Source organism: Ursus arctos, unplaced genomic scaffold (genome assembly GCF_023065955.2).
Source record: "Ursus arctos isolate Adak ecotype North America unplaced genomic scaffold, UrsArc2.0 scaffold_15, whole genome shotgun sequence".
In the NCBI taxonomy this organism is placed as follows: domain Eukaryota; kingdom Metazoa; phylum Chordata; class Mammalia; order Carnivora; family Ursidae; genus Ursus; species Ursus arctos.
Genome location: NW_026622819.1, coordinates 26406175 through 26429935, shown reverse-complemented (window position 1 = coordinate 26429935; position 23761 = coordinate 26406175). Strand labels below are relative to the sequence as shown.

Sequence of the window (23761 nt, the reverse complement as noted above, 5' to 3'; positions counted from 1 at the left end):
GCTTAGGGAAGCAGGATTAAGTCTGGGAGTATTTGGGTTTCTATATGATGGAAGAATCTGTCTGGATTCCATGAGTTGAAGTTCAAGATGGGTCACAAATGCCTTTCAGTTTGTGGGTTCACTTCTGATCCCTGCCACTTGGCAGAGTGTCTGTAAAATAATTTTAAAAGGGAAAATACATGCCACATAGGTGAAAATGCTTTCATATAAAGGGACTGATAGAAGATCAGTGGTTTTTTTTAAACAAAAATGTCCAACCTACTATTCTTAATGTGGCCGTGGGGACAGAGGGAGTCACATGCAGACCTTTTGTGCATTCACAACAGGTCAGTGCTAACCAACGCTAAAAACGTTAACTGTGCTAGCTAGAAACGCGACAGCAATGGAATCTCACAAACCTTCTTGTCTTTATCCTCCTCCAGTTTGGAAGAGCTCTCCGACTGTCTCTTCATTTCTGCCAGCTCTTCCTGAGCGTCCTGGAATTGTTGCCGAAGTTCATTTGCTTCCTGCTCCTTGGCCTTTAAGAGAGCCTGAACATTCTCCTTTTCCCTTTTCATTTGTGACACCTCACTTCTCATCTGGGCGAGCTCCGAATGGGCCTTCTCTTTCTCTTTTACTGAATCCTTCAATTTTGAGGCCAACACACTCACCTCGCCTTCTAATGATGACTGGAGCTTTGCATAGGCAGACCTGGGCACCATGGCGTCGGTCATGGCGGCCTTCTCTTCCAGAAGCTGTTTCTCCAGCCTTGCCACTTCTCCTTCCTTGCTTGCAAGGTGCTCTTTGAGACTGCTTATTTTTTCCTCCATCTCTTTGGCGGTAGCCCGCAGCGTGGTTATCACTTGCAAATGTTCTGTGATGGAGACCGAATTCTCTTTCTGGGAGTCCACCAGCTGTTTGAGCTGGGTCAACTCATGCAACACCTTTGAGTACTGAGACTTCATTTCGGACAAGGCCTCTTCTGCCTTAGCTCTGGATACGTCTGTCACTTGCAGCAGTTTCTCATGCTCCGCTTTGTGGATGTAGTCGGCCGTTACGTCTTCCAGAGATTTCCTCTTCCTATAATCCTCCAGCTCGGCCTGGGCTTCTTTGTACAGCTGGGACAGCTCGCTCACCTGTTTATTGAGTTCATCAATCATCCTGTTCATGGCCTCTTTCATGTCCCCGGCTTCATCGCCGGCCTCCTGGGTCATATGACTCTTGAGGGCATCTTTTAATTTCATGATTTCTTCTTGGGCTTCTTGGTACTTCTCAAACAAAAATGCTTTCTCTTTATTCATGTTCTCAATGACAGAGCAATATGAACTTTTCATTTCCTCATACTCTTCCACGGGAGGCTTGATGACCATACCTTTCTCCCTCTCTACAAGTTTTTCTTCTAACTCTCTCACCTTCTCTTTATTTCTTTCACTTTCTTCCACCGCATTCTGGAGGTCCTGCTTTAGCACATCTATTTCCTCCTCGGTGATCCTCAGCTCCCGGAGACGCGAGTAACTGTCCACGCTTTCGGGCGAGACGAGGCCCAGTTTCATCTGCTTCTGCACGTTGAGGACTTCTTTCATTGCTTCCTCGTACTTGCTCTGGGTTTCTTTCAGTTTCTGGCTGAGGTCGGAGCTGTTCTCTGAAATCTCCACACTGTTCACGCACACCGACTCGGCCCTTCTGGACCGGAGCTCGGCCTGGAGCTGCTGCTTCTCTGCTTCAGAGCTCTCCAGTCTCTTCTGCAGGTCTTGCAAAATCTCTTGTAGTTGCTGAATACGGCCATCGCTGTCCAGAGTGGATTTACTTGAAGAATGTGGTAAGACAGGTGGAGATGATTTGGAGTCTGGGGGAGAGGTGTCACTAGGTTTGCCCAGGGGTGGGGCCAAGTCAGTTTGAGTGGAATGGTAGGAGTCAAAGCTCAGGTCTGCTTCTGCCTCCTTGGGTGACTTGGCCTGGGAAAAAGGCAAGAACGAAATGGCACCAAAGATGTGGTCAGGTGAGCAAGCAACGGGGAGGAGAGAACAAACCCAAAGCTTATGTACGGGAGAGCCGCAGGGTCCCTTTATGTGTACCCTTGCCCCCTGACAAAATATGGTCCCGGACATGAGAGGCCGATTAATGACACTAAGCTTATTCTTTGCTCTATTAGGACCGCTGATGTGTGCCACTTTAAAAACACGAGATTTGTTTTGGCTCTAAAGCCTCTGACTCGTAATTTTTCCTTTGCTTCTCATATTATTCCAGTTGCCAAAAGGGGCAATGGGCTTATTAGTACAGCTACTTCTTATTTAAGTTCTTAAATCTGCTAAATGATCAGCTCTACACATGCACACACACACATACACGTATATGTCATAAATAACACACACTAAGTATATAATTATGTGTGATTGACCAATTTAGCAATTTACAGAAATGGAGTTAATGAATACCTCCTCTCTCAACAAACAGATAATTTCAAACTATAAAATGCTTGAGGCTAACTATATTAAAAAAGGAAGAAACCACTGGAGATGTTTAAAACAAAATATCATCTGACTAACCTGAAAAATCCCCGTAGTCTGACCCTACAGAAGAGTCCCGTGGTAGCAATCTCTGTACCCACCTGTAATTTATCTTGTAATTCCTTATTGTGTAAGGTAAGAGAAGCGACTTTTGCTTGCAACAGGACAAGAAGATCTTGTTGGTCGGCTTCAGAACTTATATCCAATAAGCTATCAGCACCTTGGAAAAGTGGAAAGCAATTTAAAATAATATTTAAAAAATTAAACCAGTCTTTCTCTGACCTTTAACCAAGTCACTTTCTACCCAACCCTCGGCTTCTTCCTGGCTCTGGCTCTGAACAAAAGCCCCTAGCAGCTGGGTAGAGGAACAGCAGTTCCCGGGTCCTGGGGTTCCCTTCCTGGGGTACCCCCAGCACAGGACCGGATGCCTGGATGTATACAGCTCATCTGAAAACTGATGGGATTTGCTCATACATTTTCCATTCGCCTGATTAAGTATCATACCTTGGTTGCTTTTTTGTTCCTCCCATGACTAAGTCCCATTTCTGTGAATCCTTTTAGAAGTATCCTGGTTCACTTCTTATCCCTACCACCGTTACTCTAGTTCAAACTTTAGCCCCTGGCTTGGAAACCCTGCAAACAGCCCTGTAACAAAGCTCTCTCTCCTCTCCATAGGACAAATATAGCCTTGCCCAACACTGTCAGGCTAATCTTCCTAAAACATGCTTCCTAAAACATTCCTGTGGTTCAAGTGCTTTAATCACTCTCTCTCTCCAAAATTAATCTCCAGACTCCTTCCTCTGGGTTAAGGTCTCCATCATCTGGTGTCAATGTACTTTTTCAGGTGTACGACCCATGATCTCTAGTATTACATCTTCCTCAGATTCAAACTTTCCATCATACCCTCTATATTCTCAACACAAGGCTGCTGCTTTAATTCTTCATGCCTAAGCTTGCCCTTGCAGCATTTCTTCGGCTAGGTTACTTGTAGGCATCTTTCAGGACCCACGTCAAACTCTGCTTCCTCCTTACAGCATTCGATGACCTGATGACCACCCCATCAGGAAATGGTCTCCTTTGAATCCCACAATCCCACTGTTGGTAAACCATCACTTTCTGACATCCTACTGATTATTGTGCTGAAATGGCATCTAAAGCAATGCTACTCAAAGTGCTCACTGAGACAAGAACCTTGTTCCAGAATGGCATTCAGCAGTGTTCCAATGGAAAAAAGAAAAGTCTGCTGGACAAAATAGTTTGCTTAGCGGTATTGCTGGATGGCTTTCTGGTGCAAACTTCTTATTTCCTGTAGACTGGCAACAGTTTACAGACCACAATCTGATAGCGCTGACCTACATTCTTTACTGTTATGTTATTATTTTCTCATAGCCATTTAATGCAAAGATGAAAACTTTCATCTTAATTTGGAAGGATGCAAAATGACATCAGAAGAAATGCTTACTTCTGATGTCTGGTGCCTAAACCACAGCTTTATAGAGTCCCCTTGATATAATGTCTGGTGAATTTGGAATAAACCAGAGCATGACTATAATTCTAAGCTACAGAAATTACTTCTCAAATACAATGGAGGGGCGCCTGGGTGACTCCACTGGTTGAGTATCTGATTCTTGGTTTCAGCTCAGGTCATGATCTCGGGGTCCTAAGACTGAGCCCTGCATCGGGCTCTGCGCTCAGTGGGGAGTCTCCTTGAGGTTCTCTCTCCTTCTGCCCCTCCCCCTACTTGCACACATGCTCTAAAATAAATACATTTTTAAAAAAATAAAATATAATGGATGGTTTTAAAAGAATCCAATGTAACACGTGTTCAATTAACATGGATCTCTGCCAGGAATTCGAAAGCTTAGTATTTCTAAATTCTGTAAGTTAAAAGTTCCAAACACATAAAATGCATAATAGGCTAAGAAAGTGAATGTGACATTTTAAATGGACTCTGGGGATACTGTACTGTACATTCTTAGAGGGTAAACCCGCGGGATAGACTCTTAAGGCAATAAATTAAACCCTGTCTTGGTGAAGACAGTACAATTGCGTGTGACTTTATTAACACTGTGTCTTTGCATATATCTAAAATCCAAAGTAGGAAAGTTAGATCGTGCAGCCACGGAGGTGCTCAGTTGGCTCTCCTTTCAGGAAATAACCTGCTGCCCAGGGGCAAGGAGTGCTGCTTGCTGATGGTGGCAGTGGACCTCATTGCAAAATAATGTTTTATTTAAAATGCCTAAAAGGGGGGGGGGTGCCTGGGTGGCTCAGTTGGTTAAACGACGGGCTCTGGTTTTGGCTCAGGTCATGATCTCAGGGTCATGGGATTGAGCCCCACACTGGGCTCTACATTCAGGGGGGAGTCTGCTTGAAGATTCTCTCCCTCTGCCCCTCCCTCCACTTGTGCATGCATGCACTCTCTAAAATAAATAAATAAATCTTTAAAATAAAATAAATGCATAAAAGAGAATAACCAGGCTATAGTAACTTAAGAGCTGATTTTGTAATACACCAAATAACCAGATCTGGCAGCAGGTCTAATAACTGCCATATTTCTAGTAGAGAGACTGTAAATGATATTTCAAGACACCCGCAATTACAGTTAGGTGACATGACATTATCTGTGAACTCTCTTGTTGGCAAAGTCACCGGTCTGCTAAGATTACTGGGGATTATTTGTCTATATTCATAATTGAAGGAAGTGCTAACATTTAGTTAGGGACAAATGAAACAGAGACATATTTTTTTCGCATCCATGCTTAGAGACTCCTTAAAATCCAGGTGTACTCCGGAAGTATGGAAAGTGTCAGCCTGTGTAGTACTGGCAGGTCTGGGTGCCAGGCACCCCAACCTCCCTATACTCCTCCAGGCTTTGCCTTTGCTCTTTTTTTTTTTTTTTAAGATCTTATTTATTTATTTGACAGAGAGAGACAGCAAGAGAGGGAACACAAGCAAGGGGAGTGTGAGAGAGAGAAGCAGGTTTCCCGCCGAGCAGGGAGCCCAAGGCAGGGCTCGATCCCAGGACCCTGGGATCATGACCTGAGCTGAAGGCAGATGCTTAACGGCTGAGCCACCCAGGCGCCCCTGCCTTTGCTCTTAAATGGCCATGGACTACACATCTGTCAAAGAAACAAAAACAGCTGCCCCTTCATCTTACCTGTAGTGCTGTCACTTAGTCTGTCTTTGTTTTCCCGTATAGAACTGATCTCAGCCTGCTGGAACGTAAAAATGATTTAAAAGAATATTCCTGACTGTAGTATTCCATGAGAAAAGCAAGCAAATTTTCCTCTCTGAGTCGACACAGAACAATTATCCTTCTAGAAGAAGTTAGAAAATCCCCAGGAAAGAAAATATTTTAAAATATAAGTGAATAAAAATGACAATTATCTACTGAGATATAATCTCTAAAATGTTAGATTCCAGAGCATATAATCTCAAAATATTTTTCAGAAATTTCATTAAGTATAATAGAAATATCTTTTAATATTATAATAACTTTATATCTACATCCTAAAACTTGAGATGGAAAATATTACTTTCACAAGTCAAATACAAGTTTTATCTATCTGGGTAATACATTGATCAAAATACATTAGAAGTATTTTTTAGCTTTACTATTTCATAAATTTACTAGTATTAATGTATTATTATTAATATTTCTAAGAGAAATTGTAGTAAATAAGACCTGTCAGGGAAGATAAAGGTAATTTTATGGGGAATAAAAAGTTTTACGGTCATGGACTGATAATCTAAAGATTTTCTCTTTGTCCTTGAATATCTGTCTGTGAATACACTGCAAAAGTTCTTGCAACTTCAAAGCCAGACTTTCATTTCAAAACAAAATACAACGAGTTGCCAGAAATTACTATGTTTCATCCAGATGAGCCATAGACCTGATAAGAGAGAGAAGTTTTCAGCAAAGGAACTTTTGTGAAAGCCCAAATGCTAAAAATAAAGTGGCTCATTTTTGGCAAGTGCTTATCTTAATAAAAAGCTGTCTTTTCACTTTATAAAAAGATGTTTATTTTAATTTTTCAACTACCTTAAGGTACAATAAACGACATTCATTTAAAGTTTATGGTATAAGGAGCTCTGATAGATATACACCCATGGAACCACCACCATAATCAAGATGCAGAATGTTTCCATCAACTCTACAAGTTTTCTCCTGCCTCAACACAGCCAATCCCTGCCCACCCTATCCCCAGGCAACCCCCACTCTCCTTTCAGCATTATCTAGAATTCCTATACATGGAATGTCATGGGTATGGATTCATGCCAGGTTTCTTTCACTCACCATGATGACTTCAGATCCACCTACGATGCTGCCTGGACAGCTTGCCTTCTTTTTTTATGGCTGGGCAATAATTAATTGTATGGACATATCTCATTATCCTCATGCAGTCACTTGCTGACGGACATTTGGATTGCCTCTAGTTTTGGGATATGCGAATAAAGCTGCTACAAACATTTGTGCATACAATTTTTCGAGACATACATTTTAATTTCTCTTGGATAAACATCAATGAGTGGGCGGCTGGATCATATGTTAAGTGTATGATGAACTTTTAAAGAAACTGTCGGCTCCCCAAAGTAGTTTTGCTACTTTACATTCCTACCAACAGAGCAGGACAATTCTAGTTCTTGCCCACTATCACCAACATTTGGTATTTTTAAACTTCAGCCGTTCTAAATGGTGTCGCTATTTATCTTTTGTGTGTGTGCGGGGGGAAGGTTTAAAGAAATGAAAGAAAATCTTTTTGCATTCTATTTCTGAAAATTGTAATTTGTGATATTATCCTTTGGAATGCACTGTGTCCTCTGACCCATAATCAGATTCAAAGATATTAGGGTACTAATAGGGTATTCATCTTAAGAATTTACTAATAAAATCCAGTTAAAGTGGGGTAAATGTCAGGTTGACAGAATCTTTTTCAGATCACTGTGCATCCAAGTTCAAAGAAAATTTATCTAGTAATTCTTAGATGGGGGAAAGCAATATACAACGATACCACTGCAATTTCATTTTAACAATTACAAATTTTATTTTCCTTCCAAGCATAATTTCCTAGTGATGGATAGATAAACGGATAGTAAATTGAAATATCCTCCCATTTATAAAAATACTTTCCAACAACAAATCTAGAGAATCGGGTAGAACAGATTTTCTAAAATTAATGCATATTAGTTTACAAAAAACCTTAATTAAAAATATAAGATTACTTGTGAGAAAGACAGAGAATAATCAACATTTCTTTCTTTTTGATTGACATATATCAACTTGATTTAGTAAGAAGACTGGCTTATCAGTTCTTATCTTTGCTCCTTTTTTTAGAAGGAAGAAAATGAGTTATTACTTAATGAATATGACTTATTCATTCTACTCTGTGTGTTTGGAGGCCAGGCCAGAAGAAATAACAGGGTGCTTCATGAAGCAAAGGTGGTGAACCAACCACTAGCGAGTCTATTCTGTCTCGCCCAATGCTGGACCACTTAAATCACATCTATTCTGTATCTTAAGATTCAAAAGTATTGAACACAGAAAGGAATTACCTTGAAGGGTGGTTCGGCAAAAAACACGGATTCCTTTCCCGAAAGTGGTGTTGAAGTTATTGATCTTGGGGAAGACACATCACTCAACTTAAAAGACAAAATGAAAATCACAGATAAAGAAGGCTTCTTCAAAGTCTTTTCTTCTCCAGTGCCAAAGAATTCACCTACTTAACCAATGCAAATAAATCTAATGGTAACCATCCTTAGTCTCAATTAATTCAAGGGTATTTTCAACTTAATGCAGCCCCTCAAATACTTTCCGAAAGTTTGCAGAATATAACTAACTCTGCTCCTGTAGTCACAAGAAGCAATTTTCAAAACCTATAAAACTGTGGCATGTTAAGGACATTATCAGTGAATATGCTCACAGAGTTAACATAACTTATCAGAGGAGAGATTTCTCTCAACTACTTGAGAGATTCCACAGACACTGAGCTTCCTCCTCTAGGCAACAGTCACCATAAGCTCAGAAATGAAAACTTTTAATATTAACCAACCTTCAATGTAATTAGAAAGGCAAATGTATTTTAGCAATGTTTTAAGAAACCAACTAAAATTCATATTCAATTAACTGCCTCACCAGCCACCCATCCTCCCTGCCTTTACTTGAGCTGTTAATGCAAGGTACTAAAAGTAGACTGAGCTTCACTTAAGGAAGAAGTTTCTGTCATAAGATTTTGAGGAATTTCCCTGAGTATTTTTTTTTCTTCCTTCCTTCCTACTTCCCTCCCTTCCTCCCTCCCTCCCTCCCTTCTTTCCTTCCTTCCTTCCTTCCTTCCTTCCTACCTACTTACCTTCCTTCCTTCCTTTCCTCCCTTCCTTCCTTCCTCTCTCTTTCTTATTTATTTATTCCTTGAGGCTTTTAAAAAAGATACTGTTCAATTCCTCAGCCTTGCAATAAATAAGAATCAACATGATTTCCATACTAATAATCAAAATCCTTCATACCACTATCTGTAATTGAAAACCAGTAAAGAAAATTTTAAATGTGCTTAATGAAGGGTCAATCCTAAAACATTTGTTTTTGGCCTAAACACAAAATGACAAAATCATGGCTTTTTGTTGGTGTTGTCGTACATTTGTTCACTGTTGGTTTGCTTTTGTCTTTACCTGGGTAGGACTGATAGGAGGTGGTGGAGCTTTGCGTTTTTTTGGAGTTCCACTTCTTTCTGAGCTTAGTTTAGAGACTTGATCATGCTGGAAGTTATCACAGTCCAAAGAACGGAGGTGGGTTAGTTCGGTTAGTAAAGTCTGAACAGCTTCATCAAACAAATGAGAAAAACCTCAACAGTTCATGCATTTCTTACTTTATCAAGATCTGACATCTGCTACCAACATAAAAATAAGTAATATGCATGCTCCAAGTGTTCTTCCAGCAGCCCATGCTTTAATAGCCAGAAAATATAAAACACAAGACAAAACCAGATTAAGTTGGTGTAGAGAACGGGGAAAGTGGAGGATGTCTGCCCCAGTTTAGAACCCAGGATACATTCCTAGTCTAGCTTCCATCTTAATGCAAAGCAGTGGTATTTTCACCACCTTTGCATTACTTTCACTCCTTTCCTTAAGGAATGTTGATATGGGGGCAAGGGGAAATGTCATCTCTGAAGGTTATAAATAAGTAACGCAGTTAGTACCTAATAAATTCAGTACTATTTCTTGTTTATGATAATTTTTCAAGAATCTTGATGTATAAGTAAATAAATATAACAGCCAACTATACAACTCTTCAAAAAAGGAAACAACACTGACGATGTTTTTAGGAAAAAACTCCAAAATAACAGGGCAATCTTCTCAATTTCTGTCTGTAACTCTAACGACATTTTAGAAAAGTTCCAGTTAAAATGAAAGGGCAAGCTAAACCTCTTATGCTCATTAAATATCTAACACTGCCATGGATGGAGGTCTATAATCCATGGGATACACAAGCATTTAAAACGTTGTTTGTTCGCAGAGTTAATCAAACATTTTTACACCAACAGAAAATATTAGTACATTTCAGAAAAAGATGAATATATAAGTAGGAAGGTTTAAAGTTACATGCTTTGGCCACAGGGTAAACCATTAAGAAAACATTTACCATCTTCTAACAATGAATCATTTATTCTTTTTTTTTTTTATGTTCAGTTAGCCACTGATAGTACATCATTAGTTTTTGATGTAGCATTCAATGATTCATTAATTACGTATAACACCCAGTGCTCATTACCACATGTGCCCTTAATACCCACCACCCTGTTCCCCCTCCCCTGACCCCCCTCCCCTCCAAAACCCCCAGTCTGTTTCCCAGGGTCCATAGTCTCTCAGGGTTCATCCTCCCTCTCTGATTTCTCCCCCTTCAGATTTCGCTCATTTATTCTAAAGATTGTTCACTCTTTAAGTATTTTTAACATAGTTTTTGTCACTTTTTTAGTGGACCACAGAATGGTTTAATTAGGACAATTTCAAGGTCCCACAAGCTACAATGACAAAAAAATTCTCTCCCCCAAGGATAAATACCTGCTTTGGTTTTGTTGGTGTCTTTAAATCTGCAGAGGAAAAAGTGGGGGACAAAAAAAAAAAAAAGAACTGTAAGAACCATGACTCACATCCACTTTGGGTGGGGGACACACACACACACACTCTCACACCCATACACACAACAAACACAGTATCTAACAGTTCATTTTTCTTCAAGAATATGTTTAAAAGAATAATAAAGTAGATCATATTGCACACATTCCTTTACCCTTTGGGGAAAATGGAGTGGATAAATTTAAAACAACACTGGCTATTTTCTTTCACATACCAGAATCCTGAGAGATTTTTGATAATAGAAGGCTTTGAATTGCTGTATTTTCTGAGAGTTTGGAATAATGTAAGGCATTGTGTCCAAGAGAATCTACAAGGTTTAGGTCTGCACCCTTTTTAATTAAGGCTTCCACGATATTAGAGCTGCTGATCTCACAAGCCAGCATGAGAGCAGTTCTAAAGAAAAAAGGAGACACCAAATTAGTACTAACACAATGGGAAAACACTTTCTTGGGAAATCATTTATCTTGGAAACAAGGAAAAGAAGATTAAGTACACTTAAATATATATACTTAATCTTCTAGGGAATTTGAAATGTAGTGCTAGCGAGATGAAATTAGGTATTTTTTTTTAACTTCAGATTAAATCAAAACATTAAACTATATTAGGTCAAATAACATAGACATAATCTTCTAAACATAATCTTCTAATTATGACAGAATTTAATATGATTGGCACAAACCATGTCCTCCTTTCACCTCAAGCATTTTAAAGTACCTACACATCATTACGACTATTTTTAAAGCAGCCAAAGTTTACTCGTATTTAATTTCGCATGAAAAGCCATTGGAAATAGCCTAGTCACTTTAGTATTCAATAATCTCATCACAGATACAATGATGTTCCCAGAGGTCTGAGGGAGATTTTTAAGTCAAAACAGATCCTGGATTATCACAAGTGGCAGGAGGGGCGCCTGGCTGGCTCAGTCGGTAGAACACGCGAGTCTTGATCTCAGGGTCATGAGTTTGAGCCCCATGTTGGGTATAAAGTTTACGCAAAAAAAAAAAAAAAGGCCAAAAAATGAAAAACTTAAAACCACTTTCTAACAAATGATCCAAAAGATAGCTGTGTTATTTTGAGGCTCCCAGAACATAGATATCAGCGAAATCCCATGATTTCTATTTCTGTGGTACCTTCCATTTTTGTCCCTGGAATTTACATCTGCTCCATGGTCCAGGAGAAAGCAACAGACCTCACTGTGGCCATTTTGTACTGCGAGCAGCAGTGGTATACTCCCATCCTAGGAGACAAATGCAGACGGGTGGTAACTCAGACACCAAACGCCAGAACTGCGAAGGCCCTGGTCTTTGCACATTTATCCCTGAGCTGTCCTGCCACCATGCCAGTTTGCGTCCCCGCTGTGTGCCGTTACATCTCAGCACAGCTCTTCTTACAGAGCTGCACCGTTAGCTTTTCCGCAGGAACCTCAGCCTCTTGGGCTGCTCGTTCCCTCGGCGACCATCGCTCCGTCTGGCGATGCTGTGAGAGAGGGGAGCACCGAGGACGGAAAGGCTCAAGGCAAGAATACCATGTTTACTGAGGGCTGGCTCTGTGTTTCCAGGTGGTGGCAGCTTCCTCCAAGCAAACTGCACGCTTCCTTCCATTCATTCCACTACTCCCTTCTAAGAGACGGCACGCTTTCATAACCTCCCAGGTACCAAAACAGAACAGGAGTTTAGAGTCTGTCTATTCCTGACACCTGACTAGATAAAAGATCAATGGAAAGAAGGATTTAAGATGACAATTGGCATTCCTTTAAAAAAAGAAAATGATGTTGAATCACTATATTATATATCCGAAAGTAATGTAACCCTGTATGTTTACACTGGAATTAAAATGTGAAGAAATAATAAAATAAAAAATGTAAAAAAAAAAAAAAAAAGGGAAAGAAAATGAGATCCCAACTCACATACAAATCATGCAAGGAAATGAAGAATTTAAACACTGTTTACAACGGAAAACCAAAGAAAAAAATACTAGAAGAATATATAGGTGACCATTCCCACAATCTTAGTTCTGAAGGGGTCCGAACTCAAATGATACAAACCACAAAAAAGAAGCTTTTGTTCTGCTTTTTCCTTGAACATACCTCACAAATGGGGTTGATAGTAATTTTTAAGGTAAATGTATTCAAATAGGCAAAGGAAAAAATAAATTACAATATAGCCAATGGTTTTAACATGACAATTTAAAAAATATAATTGCTGCTTAAAGATTGAGTATTTAAAACAGAATTTCAGACATTTCTAAAGAATTATCTCTGTGAAGTTATAATAAATACTTTCTGGTTATAAAGTACTGAGATTCAGGGAGTGGAAATTTATCTACAGATTCTATATACTCACTTAACAATCTCCCCATCAGGTATAATGCATGCATGTCAATTCCCATCCTATGGCGGGAAATTTAACTTTGTAACCAGGAGTGACTGGCAGGTAAATTTACTCTCAAAATAGCCCAGGAAGGTTAAAATAGGCTAAAAACAGACTTCAAAGTTGGCAAACCCTAACCAAAGGTACCCAAGATGATACATGGAAAAGAACAGAAATAATAGAACTTCTTTTTAGACTTATCTCTAAAAATCAAGAGAGTAAAGCCTTATTAATATTTAGGTTGACGGCAGACGAGCTCAGAAACATACCCATCAGGAAGTACATGTTACAACATGGCTTATTAATGCTTCCGGGACAATGGGAAGAATACTTGAATCCATTTGGCCGAAGAGGACCCAGGTTGGAAAGCACTAGCCTTGCCAAACGCTTAGGTCTCTGAAGTCTTCATGACTTTTGGAAGTAGCCCACAGGGCTCTAGAAACCAGTATCCATCTCCAACTCTAGTAGCCTCCCGATACTCACCAAGTCCTTGAGGTTTATGGGGCTTTTGTGCTCGCAAAGAGCCTGCACGGCTTGAAGGCAGCCCTGTGCCGCTGAGAGAAAGAAGAAACACCACAGCCCGTCACAACGCTGCTCACACAAGGAGGGCCATCAAACACTTTTCAGGACGGAAAGATCGTGTCCCACCCAGTTTGCCTACGTTACTCTGGTTGCACCGAAGAGAAATGGTATCAGGAAGGTTAGTTAAGGTGTTCTTAATGATTGTTAAATTTCGATGTTTCCAGACCTAAAGCTGCCAGTTGCCCTTACACACGTGCTTGGTTTAGTGTTTTGTAAGGACTTAGGTTGTCCACGATTAGCACTAAGGGAAATTTATAAACCTCATCATTCCTGAGTTTGGTGTCAGCGTTTTATTACTTGGAGCTGTGTGACAGATACTCACAGACAGTAAGACAGAACACTGATAAATAAAATTGGGGTTTCTTCTGATCCCCAAATCCAAAAAATGTGCATCACACCTTACATGAAATCTACACATGCCTTAGTTTAAACAAGAACCTTACATTAATTAAAATATAGTAACCATGACAATTTTTACTGATTGTCTGGCAGGCCATGGATGAATTCTAGATGTGTTCCTTGATACAACTCCACACGTTTTGCAAACTGAGGGAAATTTAAATTCTAGGAATGACAAGAGACAACAGCATCAGAAATAAAATGGCTTGAATGAGGAAAAGGAAAATTTAGTATTTCTTGTGGCAGAAGATAAATAAGAGACTGAAAGTCACCTGCATAATGTAAAGCTGTTTTCCCAGAACTGTCAACGCTTTCGGCTGGGCATTTAGACTAGAAGACAAAAATAAATAAATACACATAATAAAATTCAGTTCTGTTTAGTTCATCCTTCTCCTACAAGGTTATGATGTATCTTATTAGGAAAAGTATAAACAGAATAAGCCCCGATTGCTGTGCTCCAAGGTCTACAGTCTCCTACTTGGGGGGGGGGGAGCGGGACTCATTTCCAAGTAATTGTGACCTAGGCAAAAGGTCACCTCTTTGTTGCTTTGGCCACCCTGTCCTCTTTCTCACACTAGCACCCCATCACCAGCAGATCATCCCCACCAGCTCACACACATGCTCTAGGAGTTCTCATCTTGATTCCTTCTTTTCCCCCATTTCCTGCCCTAAATCTCTATCCCCCTTCACAAAACCAACTTTCTGTCAAGAACCACCCATGTGCAATCCATGCTTCCTCACTTCCCATTCACTTCCAAACCCAGCGCAGCTGCGTGCTGTCCTCCAGACCCCACAGAGATGGCCCGAGTCGGTCACCAACAACCTACATGTTTCCCAAGACAGTAAACATCTGGGTCCTCCTCTTACTGCAACCCACCCCCTTCTCCGAACACTCCTTCCCCTCAGCTCCTGGAACCCACATCAGCTGGGTTTCCCCGCCCCTGCCCTGGCTACTCCCCCTTGGTGAGCCAAACAGAACCTTGGGGTCCACCACTGCTCTCTTCCTTGGTAATCTCAACCACACCCATCTAGAGGCTAAAGACTCTCAAACGGAAACCTTAACAATACCCACCACAAGAGTACATAGTAGCTATCACCTGCCAGGCTCCAAAGAATTGTTTTAAGGCTCTTACCAACCCTAGGTAGGTACTATTATCACTCCCATCGTCGTTTGAGGAAACTGATCCACAAAGAAGTTAATAATTTGCTTAAGTCACAGGAACTGGCAGAGCCAGGATTCAAACCCAGACGTGCTGGGCTAGAGCCTGTATTCTTATCTGTACACAACAGACGTCATCTCCGAGCGCGGGCTGGATAACCCACTGCCTATCTCACATTCCTGCTCCCTGTAGGCACCTCACGCGCAGCCCAGCCTACACTTCCGGCTTCCTCTCCTGACACGTCCCTATCTTTGTCAACAGCACCATCACTGAACTAGTCAACAAGCCAAAGACCACTGGATCATCTTTGATTTCTTCTCCTCCCCCTCCTCTCCCATCAAATCCACCACCACGCCCTGTCAATTCTGTGTTCTACTCTCTCCTGCCCCGTGACGCCCACCTCGGCTAAGCCAGCACCTTCTCACCCAGACAAGCTGTGGCCGCCTCCCAGTGGTCTCCAGAGCTCTGCTTTTGCCCCTAGTCTCTATAGGACTAGAATGATCTTTTAAAACTGTGACTATCATCCGTAATCCCTTAAAAGCTCTCCACAGTCCCACGCTGTGCTCAGAGTTACAGTTGTCTGTCGCGCCACACAGGCCGGCACCCCGTGTCCTTCTTTCTCCTCCTCACTCGTTTTACCCCAGGCTTTCATTCCTCCCTGACGACAGCCTTTCCTACCAGAAGCCCTCTGTACTTGCTCTTTCGTCTGCTCGAGAGATGCTTTCCCCTTGGCTCTTTCCATCGTTTTCAGCTTAAACATCATCTCTTCCATGAGGCCTTCCCTGCGTATCCACGCACACTCCCCTCTGTCAGTTCTGTTAGTTTTCTTCATGACGCTGTGTGATTTGTAATGTGCATTTGGGGATTTGTTTACGAGATGGCCAGCTCCATCAGGATAGGGGCTGCTCTGTTCTCTGTTCATATACTCAGTGCTTGACACAGTGCATGATGCCCAGGGGGCACTTGTTAAAAGGGTGGGGGGGCCTAGTAGGCTCTTGGCGGGGGAGGGGGGTTAGACTGAATGTGAAGAATCTCACAACACTCTGTGCTCACTGCCTCGAGGAGGCACAACTTTAAAGTGGGAGCCACTGGAGAAGAGAAGTCTCACCGGCAGACAGTAAGAGCAAAGGCCTAGAGAGCCTCGAGGGGATTAAGTGCAGAGGGTCAGGGAGGGCAGGAGATGAGAGTCCCATCATGGAGGGCAGGGCAGAGAATGCCAAGACACAAGTGAAGAATTGGCTAGAGAGGTCCAGGACCCCAGGAAAGCAACCCATTAGTAGGACATCAAAGCCTCAGGTTTTAGCAACAATTCAGAAAGAAGAACAGCAAGTTTGCAAGTTGGAGGCAAGAACAGGCAATGTTAGAGGGAAATGCCTGTCTGCCCTTCAGTGGTAAGAAGAATGGAGATCAAGTTACGACTTACCATGCTTTGGCCTAATTTTAGAATAGCACAAGGAAGTGTTTAAAGGCTTCAAAGATTCCAGAGAAAAACCAATCTATTTGCATAACCAGATATAAAATTACATTAGAGGCTAGAATATCTGGTCCCTGCCCATGAGGATTTCCAGCTTGTCAAGTTCATTCTTCCTGAAAATCAGAGCCAGATGCAAAGTCTGATAGCCAAGTCAGACTGGGAATGGAGATTTAAAATACAAATAAGTTAAAAAAAAAAAAATTAAGGGAAGACCAAGGGTATGGGAGACAGCGTACTGGGACAAGTCAGTGATTTGTCATTTATCCAGAGTGCCAGATCTCAGAAAAGGCAGATAAGTTCTATTTTAACTGTTTTAAGAGAAATGCCTCATAATAATAATAATAAAAAATAATAATAATCACAGATGTTGATCTATTTTTCTTGAATTTCACTTCAAAGACCCGTTAAGGTTACACATTCCTGGCATTGGTGGCAGCTTGCATCAGGTAACGCAAGACAAGAAGTTGTGTGATCAGCGGAGCACGACAAGTTGAAGAATGTGACCACATTTCTGCATTAGAATTGCAAAGGCAAATTAAAGCAAGATGCTGGGTCCCACACAGTGCTCACCAAGGCTGAGACAACAGCGCAACAGAACACACAGTCCTCCAAGCTCAGGTTTTATTGCTCTGGGCCCTTCCTGAAAACCACCAGCCTGCATTCTGACTGGCAACAGCTGGGTGTTACGGTATGGACTGTTATCCGGAGTCCATTAAATATTCATCTTGAAAGATTTACAGACGTCACCCCCCTAAGCGATCACTATAAATGGGCGAGGTTAGCAAAGCAAGGAGTTGGCTTAAAATTATAAAGAAGAATAAAACCAAGAACTTGAAAACTAAGAACTAAAAGATAGAGTGGTTGAAGTTCTGTTTCTCAAGCAGAGTTGTGTTCTGCCAATGACAGAAAGCATACTAGGATATCCGAGATCTTACATGGCAAGGGTCTCCAACAGCACGGGAAAATTTTCTAAAATTGACTATGTAAAGGATACAAGTCTTTTAGAAAAGAAAATGAGGAGCTGAGTCAAGGAGAGAAAAAGGCTGGATCCCAGGAAGACGCTCCAAATTCTGATTAGGATCCTCTTCTTGTATCAGTGCACTTGCTATGGAAACAATCTCTTCCCTGGTGATCATTTAAATAATGACACCTCTTGGGAAACCAAGATTCTGGGATGGCATTTAAAGGAGTGTGTGTGTGAGAGAGAGAGAGAGAGAGAGAGAGAGAGAGTGTGTGTGTGTTCTTTCATAAATAAGGTTACTCTTAAAATTTTTTAAATGACATAATTCTCAAAATGTATCATTTTAAGTCGTTCCGTTTTACCTGAAGGAGCTTCCGGACGCACTCGTGGTGGCTGTTCTTGGCTGCGAGGTGCAAAGCGCTGTGTCCTAAATGGATTAAAACACATTTTTGGAAAAAAAGGCCACACGCTTTAAATCCCTTTCTTATCTCTGTAATGAAGACAACTATGAGGAAATAAACTGTCCCCCAACAAAGACGGGATTGTTACTCTTGAGGGTAAGGCCTCAGCTTCTTATCTGGGAAGTTCAGTGACAAAGAGCAGAGAACACAGAGCGTGCTGCCCACTGGGTAATGCTCTGAGTCTACTCCAAGTGCCATTTCTCTCGGGGTGCCCCAAAATCCGGGCTAGAAGCTCACAAGCGACGCATGATAGCAGCTCAGCTCTGCTTTCAGCTGTCAGTGTATATGCCAGATGTCCTGCGTCCACATCGGCCACACCAGGCTACGACTACCAAAGGCCAGGAACCCAAGAGAGGCCGCCTGTACGCCAGCTGAGAACATTCTAAACACCCACACACTTAAATCCGGATTTCCGACCTTTCATTTCCCTCTCCTCCAGATGTGCTCCAGCCCCTGCATGGAAATTACCTGGAGTTTTCAGATATTCAAAATCCTTATGTGGAAGAAGGGAAAGCGTTGTAATACCAGTAATTCACTATTAAAGTGGTATCTCCATACGTTCCCTTCATAGAACGTGACTCCAACACGAGGCCCTCTGATGTCTCAGCGGTCAGCTTTCAGAAATCCTCGAGCTGTACTCAACTCTCTCCACTGTCTAATGGGCCTCCAGAATTTCTAGGGAAGAGGGGCTGAGGGGCAGCCTCCAGGCAGAAGGCATGGCTACCAGCCCGGCAGGCTCCCACCTGAGGCCCTCTCCAGCTGCTCTGCGCTGAGCCTGGAATCTCTTCCTCCAGATCACCACAGGCTTACTCTCTCACCTCAGATGCCCCTGAAAGGGTGCTTTCGAATGAGGTCTTCCCTGACCTCCCCTTTTAAAATTCCCATTCCTCCGCCACCCTTTTAATCCTTACTCCCTGCTTCACTTCTGTTCTTCATAGCACTGAGAACCTTCCCACACCCCCTTCCCACCCCACCCCTTCCACACAGCAACACACACACACACACACACACACACACACACACACACACACACACACTCTCTCTCTCTCTCACATTTATGGAGATCTTTTTCTTTCCCCAGTAGAATATGAACTCATTGAGAACAGGGAGCTGTGTCTCATTCCCTGCTGTGTCTCTAGTCCAGCACTGATGAAGAATAGGTTCTTAATACACACTTGTTAATTTGACTTAGAGGGTATACTCATTCCAAATGTCTGGGGAGGAAGTTTACGGGGAGGGAACCCAAATTACCACTGCTAGCCAACGCAGCACACACAGTAAAACTCTTAAATCCTCTGTTTCCCAAACTTTTTGGCCAAGATACGCCCAATGTAACCCCTGTAAACCACCCACACTTGGGGACATGCTTCAAACATGGCTTCTCAGTCTCAGTGCTATTGATATTTTAAGCTGTGTTGAGGGGAGGGAGGTTGTCCTACGCATTTTAGGGTAATAAGCAGTGATTCTGGCTTCTACCCATTATATGTCCATTTGTGATGATCAGAAATGTCTTCAGACATTGCCAGATATCCCTTGGGGGCAAAATCACCCCTGGTGAGAACCACTGGCTTAGAGAAAACAATTTCTTTTATATGGTGGTCCAGTCTCCAAATATCATCTCTCCTTTTTGAAATAGTCTTCACTCTGTAACTCTAACTAGAAATATTTTTTTTAAAGATTCTATTTAAGAGAGAGAGAGCACGTGAACACATGTGCGCACATGACTGGGGGGGGCAGAGGGAGAGGAAGAAGCAGACTCCTTGCTGAGCAGGGAGCCCACTGCAGGGTTCCATACCAACACGTGGAGATCACAACCTGAGCCAAAGGCAGATGCTTAACCAACTGAGCCACCCAGACACCCCCTGACTGTAAATCTTTAATTATTAGAGAATCAAACTGCTAGGAAACACATACTTAAAAATTAGAGGGTTTTAGGACCCCAGTGAAATGCACAAAAGCACGTGTGAGGTCAGAAGATCAGATCCGTCCTTTTCTGAGACCAACTGAACTACAGGATTCTAAGCGTATCCATGAAGGGGAGTTGTTTAGGTGATACAGAACCCTGAGAGGCAGGAATCCCTCCAACCCCTTGAAACAGATGAGGGTGAGGAAGGTTGGGAATGGAGACCCTTGGAAGTAGGAAGACAAACCTCTTCTCTTCCTCTTCCTCCTTTTACTGCATGAGACCCCCTCCTTCCAGGATGTATACCGCATCACAGCATGAGTTTGGTTACAGCATGCATTAAATAGGCTTCGGTGGGCTAGCCTGGCCCCCAACCATCACCTGTACCAGTGTTTCTAAGGACAAACACATTCCGAGTTTTAAACAAACGCCTTACAGATGAACTTCTGGAAGCCATCCTGACTGTAAGTAGAAGATTGTTTATGTCATGTACGCGGTGCATTAGGTCTCGGCTATGCTGTGGACAAAAGCTGTTCTGCATAAGGAGCGCCCATTGGAAAAAAGACACAATTCTCCAGAGACAAGATGGTAGGGAGATTTAAACAACGCAGCATAAAATCAACAACAGGGCTTCACTGCACCCCAAGTGTCCTAGTCATACCTGGAAGTAAGTGCTGTGCTTCTAAAGAAACACAATTCTTTTAATCCCTGGCCCTGTGCGACGTTCTCCTAAACCAGCCGCACAGCAGTCTTTCCGAATAAACAGTCTCAAAATCCAAATAACACATCATTCCCTGGACATTACACTGAAGTGAGAGGTCTCTCCCTGCTAAGGTTAAAACAAAACCCTCTTTCCAAATGCAAAATTTTCTGGAGAGAATATATTATATTAGTGACAGAATCTCAGTGTAATGAGATAGTGTGTAAGTCTGGCCCCCGTTCAACTGTGGCTCTGTCTGGAATATCAGGAAACAATTTCCCGAAAGCAAATAACATGGCAACCCTAATTCAGTGCGTTCTGGCAGAACTTTGCCTGTAAGTAAAAAGACCAGTGTTGTTTGTAAGTCAAGAGTTGTGGGCTATTACAGGGAGTATAAAAATCCTATTAATGAAAGGGAGTCTAAAAAGGGTGGCCCAGGGGCACCTGGCTGGCTCAGTCGGTAGAGCACACGACTCTCGATCTCAGGGTCATGAGTTTCGAGTCCCACACTGGGTGGAGAGAGGACTTAAAAAAATAAAAAAATAAAAAAAAAAAAAAAGGAAAAAGGATGGCCAGCCATTCTAGCCATGGGACACTTTCCCCCAACTACCTCAAATAATAACCATTTATTCAATTCTTTAAGATCACGGGAGGAAATGGAGAATTAACTAATAGAGGAATTACCGATGTACCCTTCAAGTACATGTGAAAAAATGTGAAACTAATGAAGTCAGAAGATACAGATAGGGCTAACAAGGCCAAAGTCTGAAAAATCACAGTTTTAGATAATATAGAAACGTTGAGGAAAATAAAGAGAATAACACTCAACTAGGTAAGATCTAAAATATTTTCTTAGAAATCAGAGTTTCAGAATGCTGACTGTATTTAAACAATACAAGTATAAATTTGGTTCTTATTTACAATTTTAAATATATTTAAACATCATTAGTCTTAGTAATCCTCATCTTTTCACCAAATTTTCACCACTGAAGCACAGGTCCGTTTACCTTGTTATATTCCCAGGAGAGGACCCAAGTATAGAAGACATATTTACAACCACTATTTTTACTATTAATTATGGATTTACCCCTTAGTCCCCCCCAGTATAGATTTGTATAGCATTTCACATGGAATTAAAAGACTTCTTTGCGTGTGTGTATACCATCTGAAATATTTTCATGGGCGGGTTATGCTGGTGGTTGTATATGGTCGCCCTTTCTGACCGCCCTCATGCAAGTCAATAGCAAGTCAAGTCCCACAAATCCTACAATCGTTTTTCTTTATTCCAAATGAAAATATGAAATATGTTTTATTGGCTATCATTCGCAGGTATAGTTTAAACGACCCATTCTCTAAAGTGCCTGAGTTTTAAGATAGATATTACCTTTTGTGTCTTTACATGGTATCAAAGTTGAGTGGGATTAGGGGGCATAAAGGAATGGAAGTCCACCTGGAAATCAAAACAAAAACTCAACCAGCCCTTGTCAACCCCAGAGAAAAGTAAGGGTTCCCAAGCATTCTTCCTTCTGAGGACTACACGTTCTGATGTTTCCATACCTCAGTTCTCACTCTCCTAAGTTTCTCTTCTTCTGTGAGAAAAGACGTTTTATTTTGAAAGTTAAGTGTTTAAAGGGATCAGAGAAAATTTAAGATATGGGTGTGAGATATAAAACACACATTATCCTCCAATCTCTGCCTCTACCTCCTTGTGTAACAAAACCTTCGATTTTTTTTTTAAAGATTTTATTTATTTATTTGACAGAGAGAGAGAGAGAGAGCACGTACAAGCAGGGGGAGCAGCAGGCAGAGGCAGAGGGAGAAGCAGACTCCCCACTGAGCAGGGAGCCTGATGTGGGGCTCAATCCCAGGATCCTGAGATCATGACCTGAGCTGAAGGCAGACGCTTAACTGACTGAGCCACCCAGGCGCCCCAACCTTTGATATTTTTACCTGGACACATTGCTGCCCAGAATGCCCAGCTTCCCATAAAGCTGAGTGGGGCCACAGATCACACTCTGTCCAAGGAGATCTAAGTGTGTGTCATTCGTGGGCTGTGCCAGCCCTTCCCCTTGCTGCTGCTGCTGCTGGGACGCAGATTCCAGGGAAGCCATCTCGGGCTCCTAGGACCACAGGCACACCCTGGATGGTGGAGCAACAGGCGTCTGAGTCCCTCACAGGTGGAGCTGAGCTGCCGTATCAGTTTGGGACTCTCAACTGAGAGAGAACATTCTATCTGTTTAAGCCACTCTTACTTTGGTATCCTGTCCCACTGTGTCAAAATCAAAGGTGTCTGAAAGCTAATGCTTCCGGGAAGCACTGATAACAAACAGAGGAGTCTTTGGTCTTCTTCAATCTTCTGTTACTGCTTCTGTTCAATCCTGCCTCATCCCCCAGGAGGCTAAATGCAGGCACCACCACTCCCCACCCTCAAAAAAAGCCTAGGAGTCAATTTTACTATTTATCTGGGGAGAAGGGCTTTCTAAGGAAACAGACAGAAATGCCAATCCTTACATCAGTGAAGAACCAGAGCAAACGAAATAAAAGATGCGAGACAAATAACGTAGGTCTAGTTCAGAGATGGCACCGTGAGCTCAGCGGCCGGCTTTCCCACGTGACCACGACACACCTGTGTGGTGCTTGGCAAACAGGCAAGTAAGGGTGGGGGGCAGGCCCCAAAACCAAAAACGTTAAGTCATGAATTTCTACCAGTCTTTAGGTTTTCTTTTTCTAATTTGTGCAATGAAAGCAGTTGGCTTGGCGATTGTAAAAAACATAAATAAAGACGTGAAACCTTTTCCGAAGTCTCGTGTGTTAGGGATAACAAAGGTGTTACAGGTGAACTAGCAGTAATCACGATCATGGTTTTGACTCAGGTCATGATCTCAGGGTCCTGGGATTGAGCCCCACAGTGAGCTCCGTGCTCAGCTGGAAATCTGCTTGAGGACTCTCTCCCTCTCCCCTGCCCCTCCTCCTGCTTGCACTCTTTGTCTCTGTCTCTCTCTCTCTCTCAAATAAATAAATGAGGTCTTAAAAAAAAAATAGAAGCGCTGGTTAACTTCTCTATAGTTTTCTGTATTTCTTTAATTTTCTACAAGAAGCATTAGAGAAACATATTTTTCCCTATAACAAATAGAGGGGA

General features: G+C 42.0%; 1 protein-coding gene across 19 annotated transcripts in view; it reads right to left on the bottom strand.

The window, feature by feature from the left end:
* RAI14 (retinoic acid induced 14) overlaps window positions 1–23761 on the bottom strand; it is a 143412-nt gene that overhangs the window by 6627 nt on the left and 113024 nt on the right. For 5 of the 19 annotated variants that reach the window (XM_026506780.4, XM_044387017.3, XM_044387019.3 and 2 more), the window contains 11 exons: window positions 17921–17985; window positions 14236–14293; window positions 13466–13536; window positions 11744–11850; window positions 10828–11006; window positions 10539–10567; window positions 9150–9236; window positions 8040–8126; window positions 5644–5701; window positions 2588–2706; window positions 399–1934 (listed from right to left, as the gene is read on the bottom strand). In XM_026506780.4, the coding sequence (XP_026362565.1) occupies window positions 399–1934; window positions 2588–2706; window positions 5644–5701; window positions 8040–8126; window positions 9150–9236; window positions 10539–10567; window positions 10828–11006; window positions 11744–11850; window positions 13466–13536; window positions 14236–14293; window positions 17921–17985 (2396 nt within the window). The remainder of the gene's footprint in view (window positions 1–398; window positions 1935–2587; window positions 2707–5643; window positions 5702–8039; window positions 8127–9149; window positions 9237–10538; window positions 10568–10827; window positions 11007–11743; window positions 11851–13465; window positions 13537–14235; window positions 14294–17920; window positions 17986–23761) is intronic. The other 14 variants (XM_048224233.2, XM_048224234.2, XM_048224239.2 and 11 more) reach the window with 3 other exon arrangements.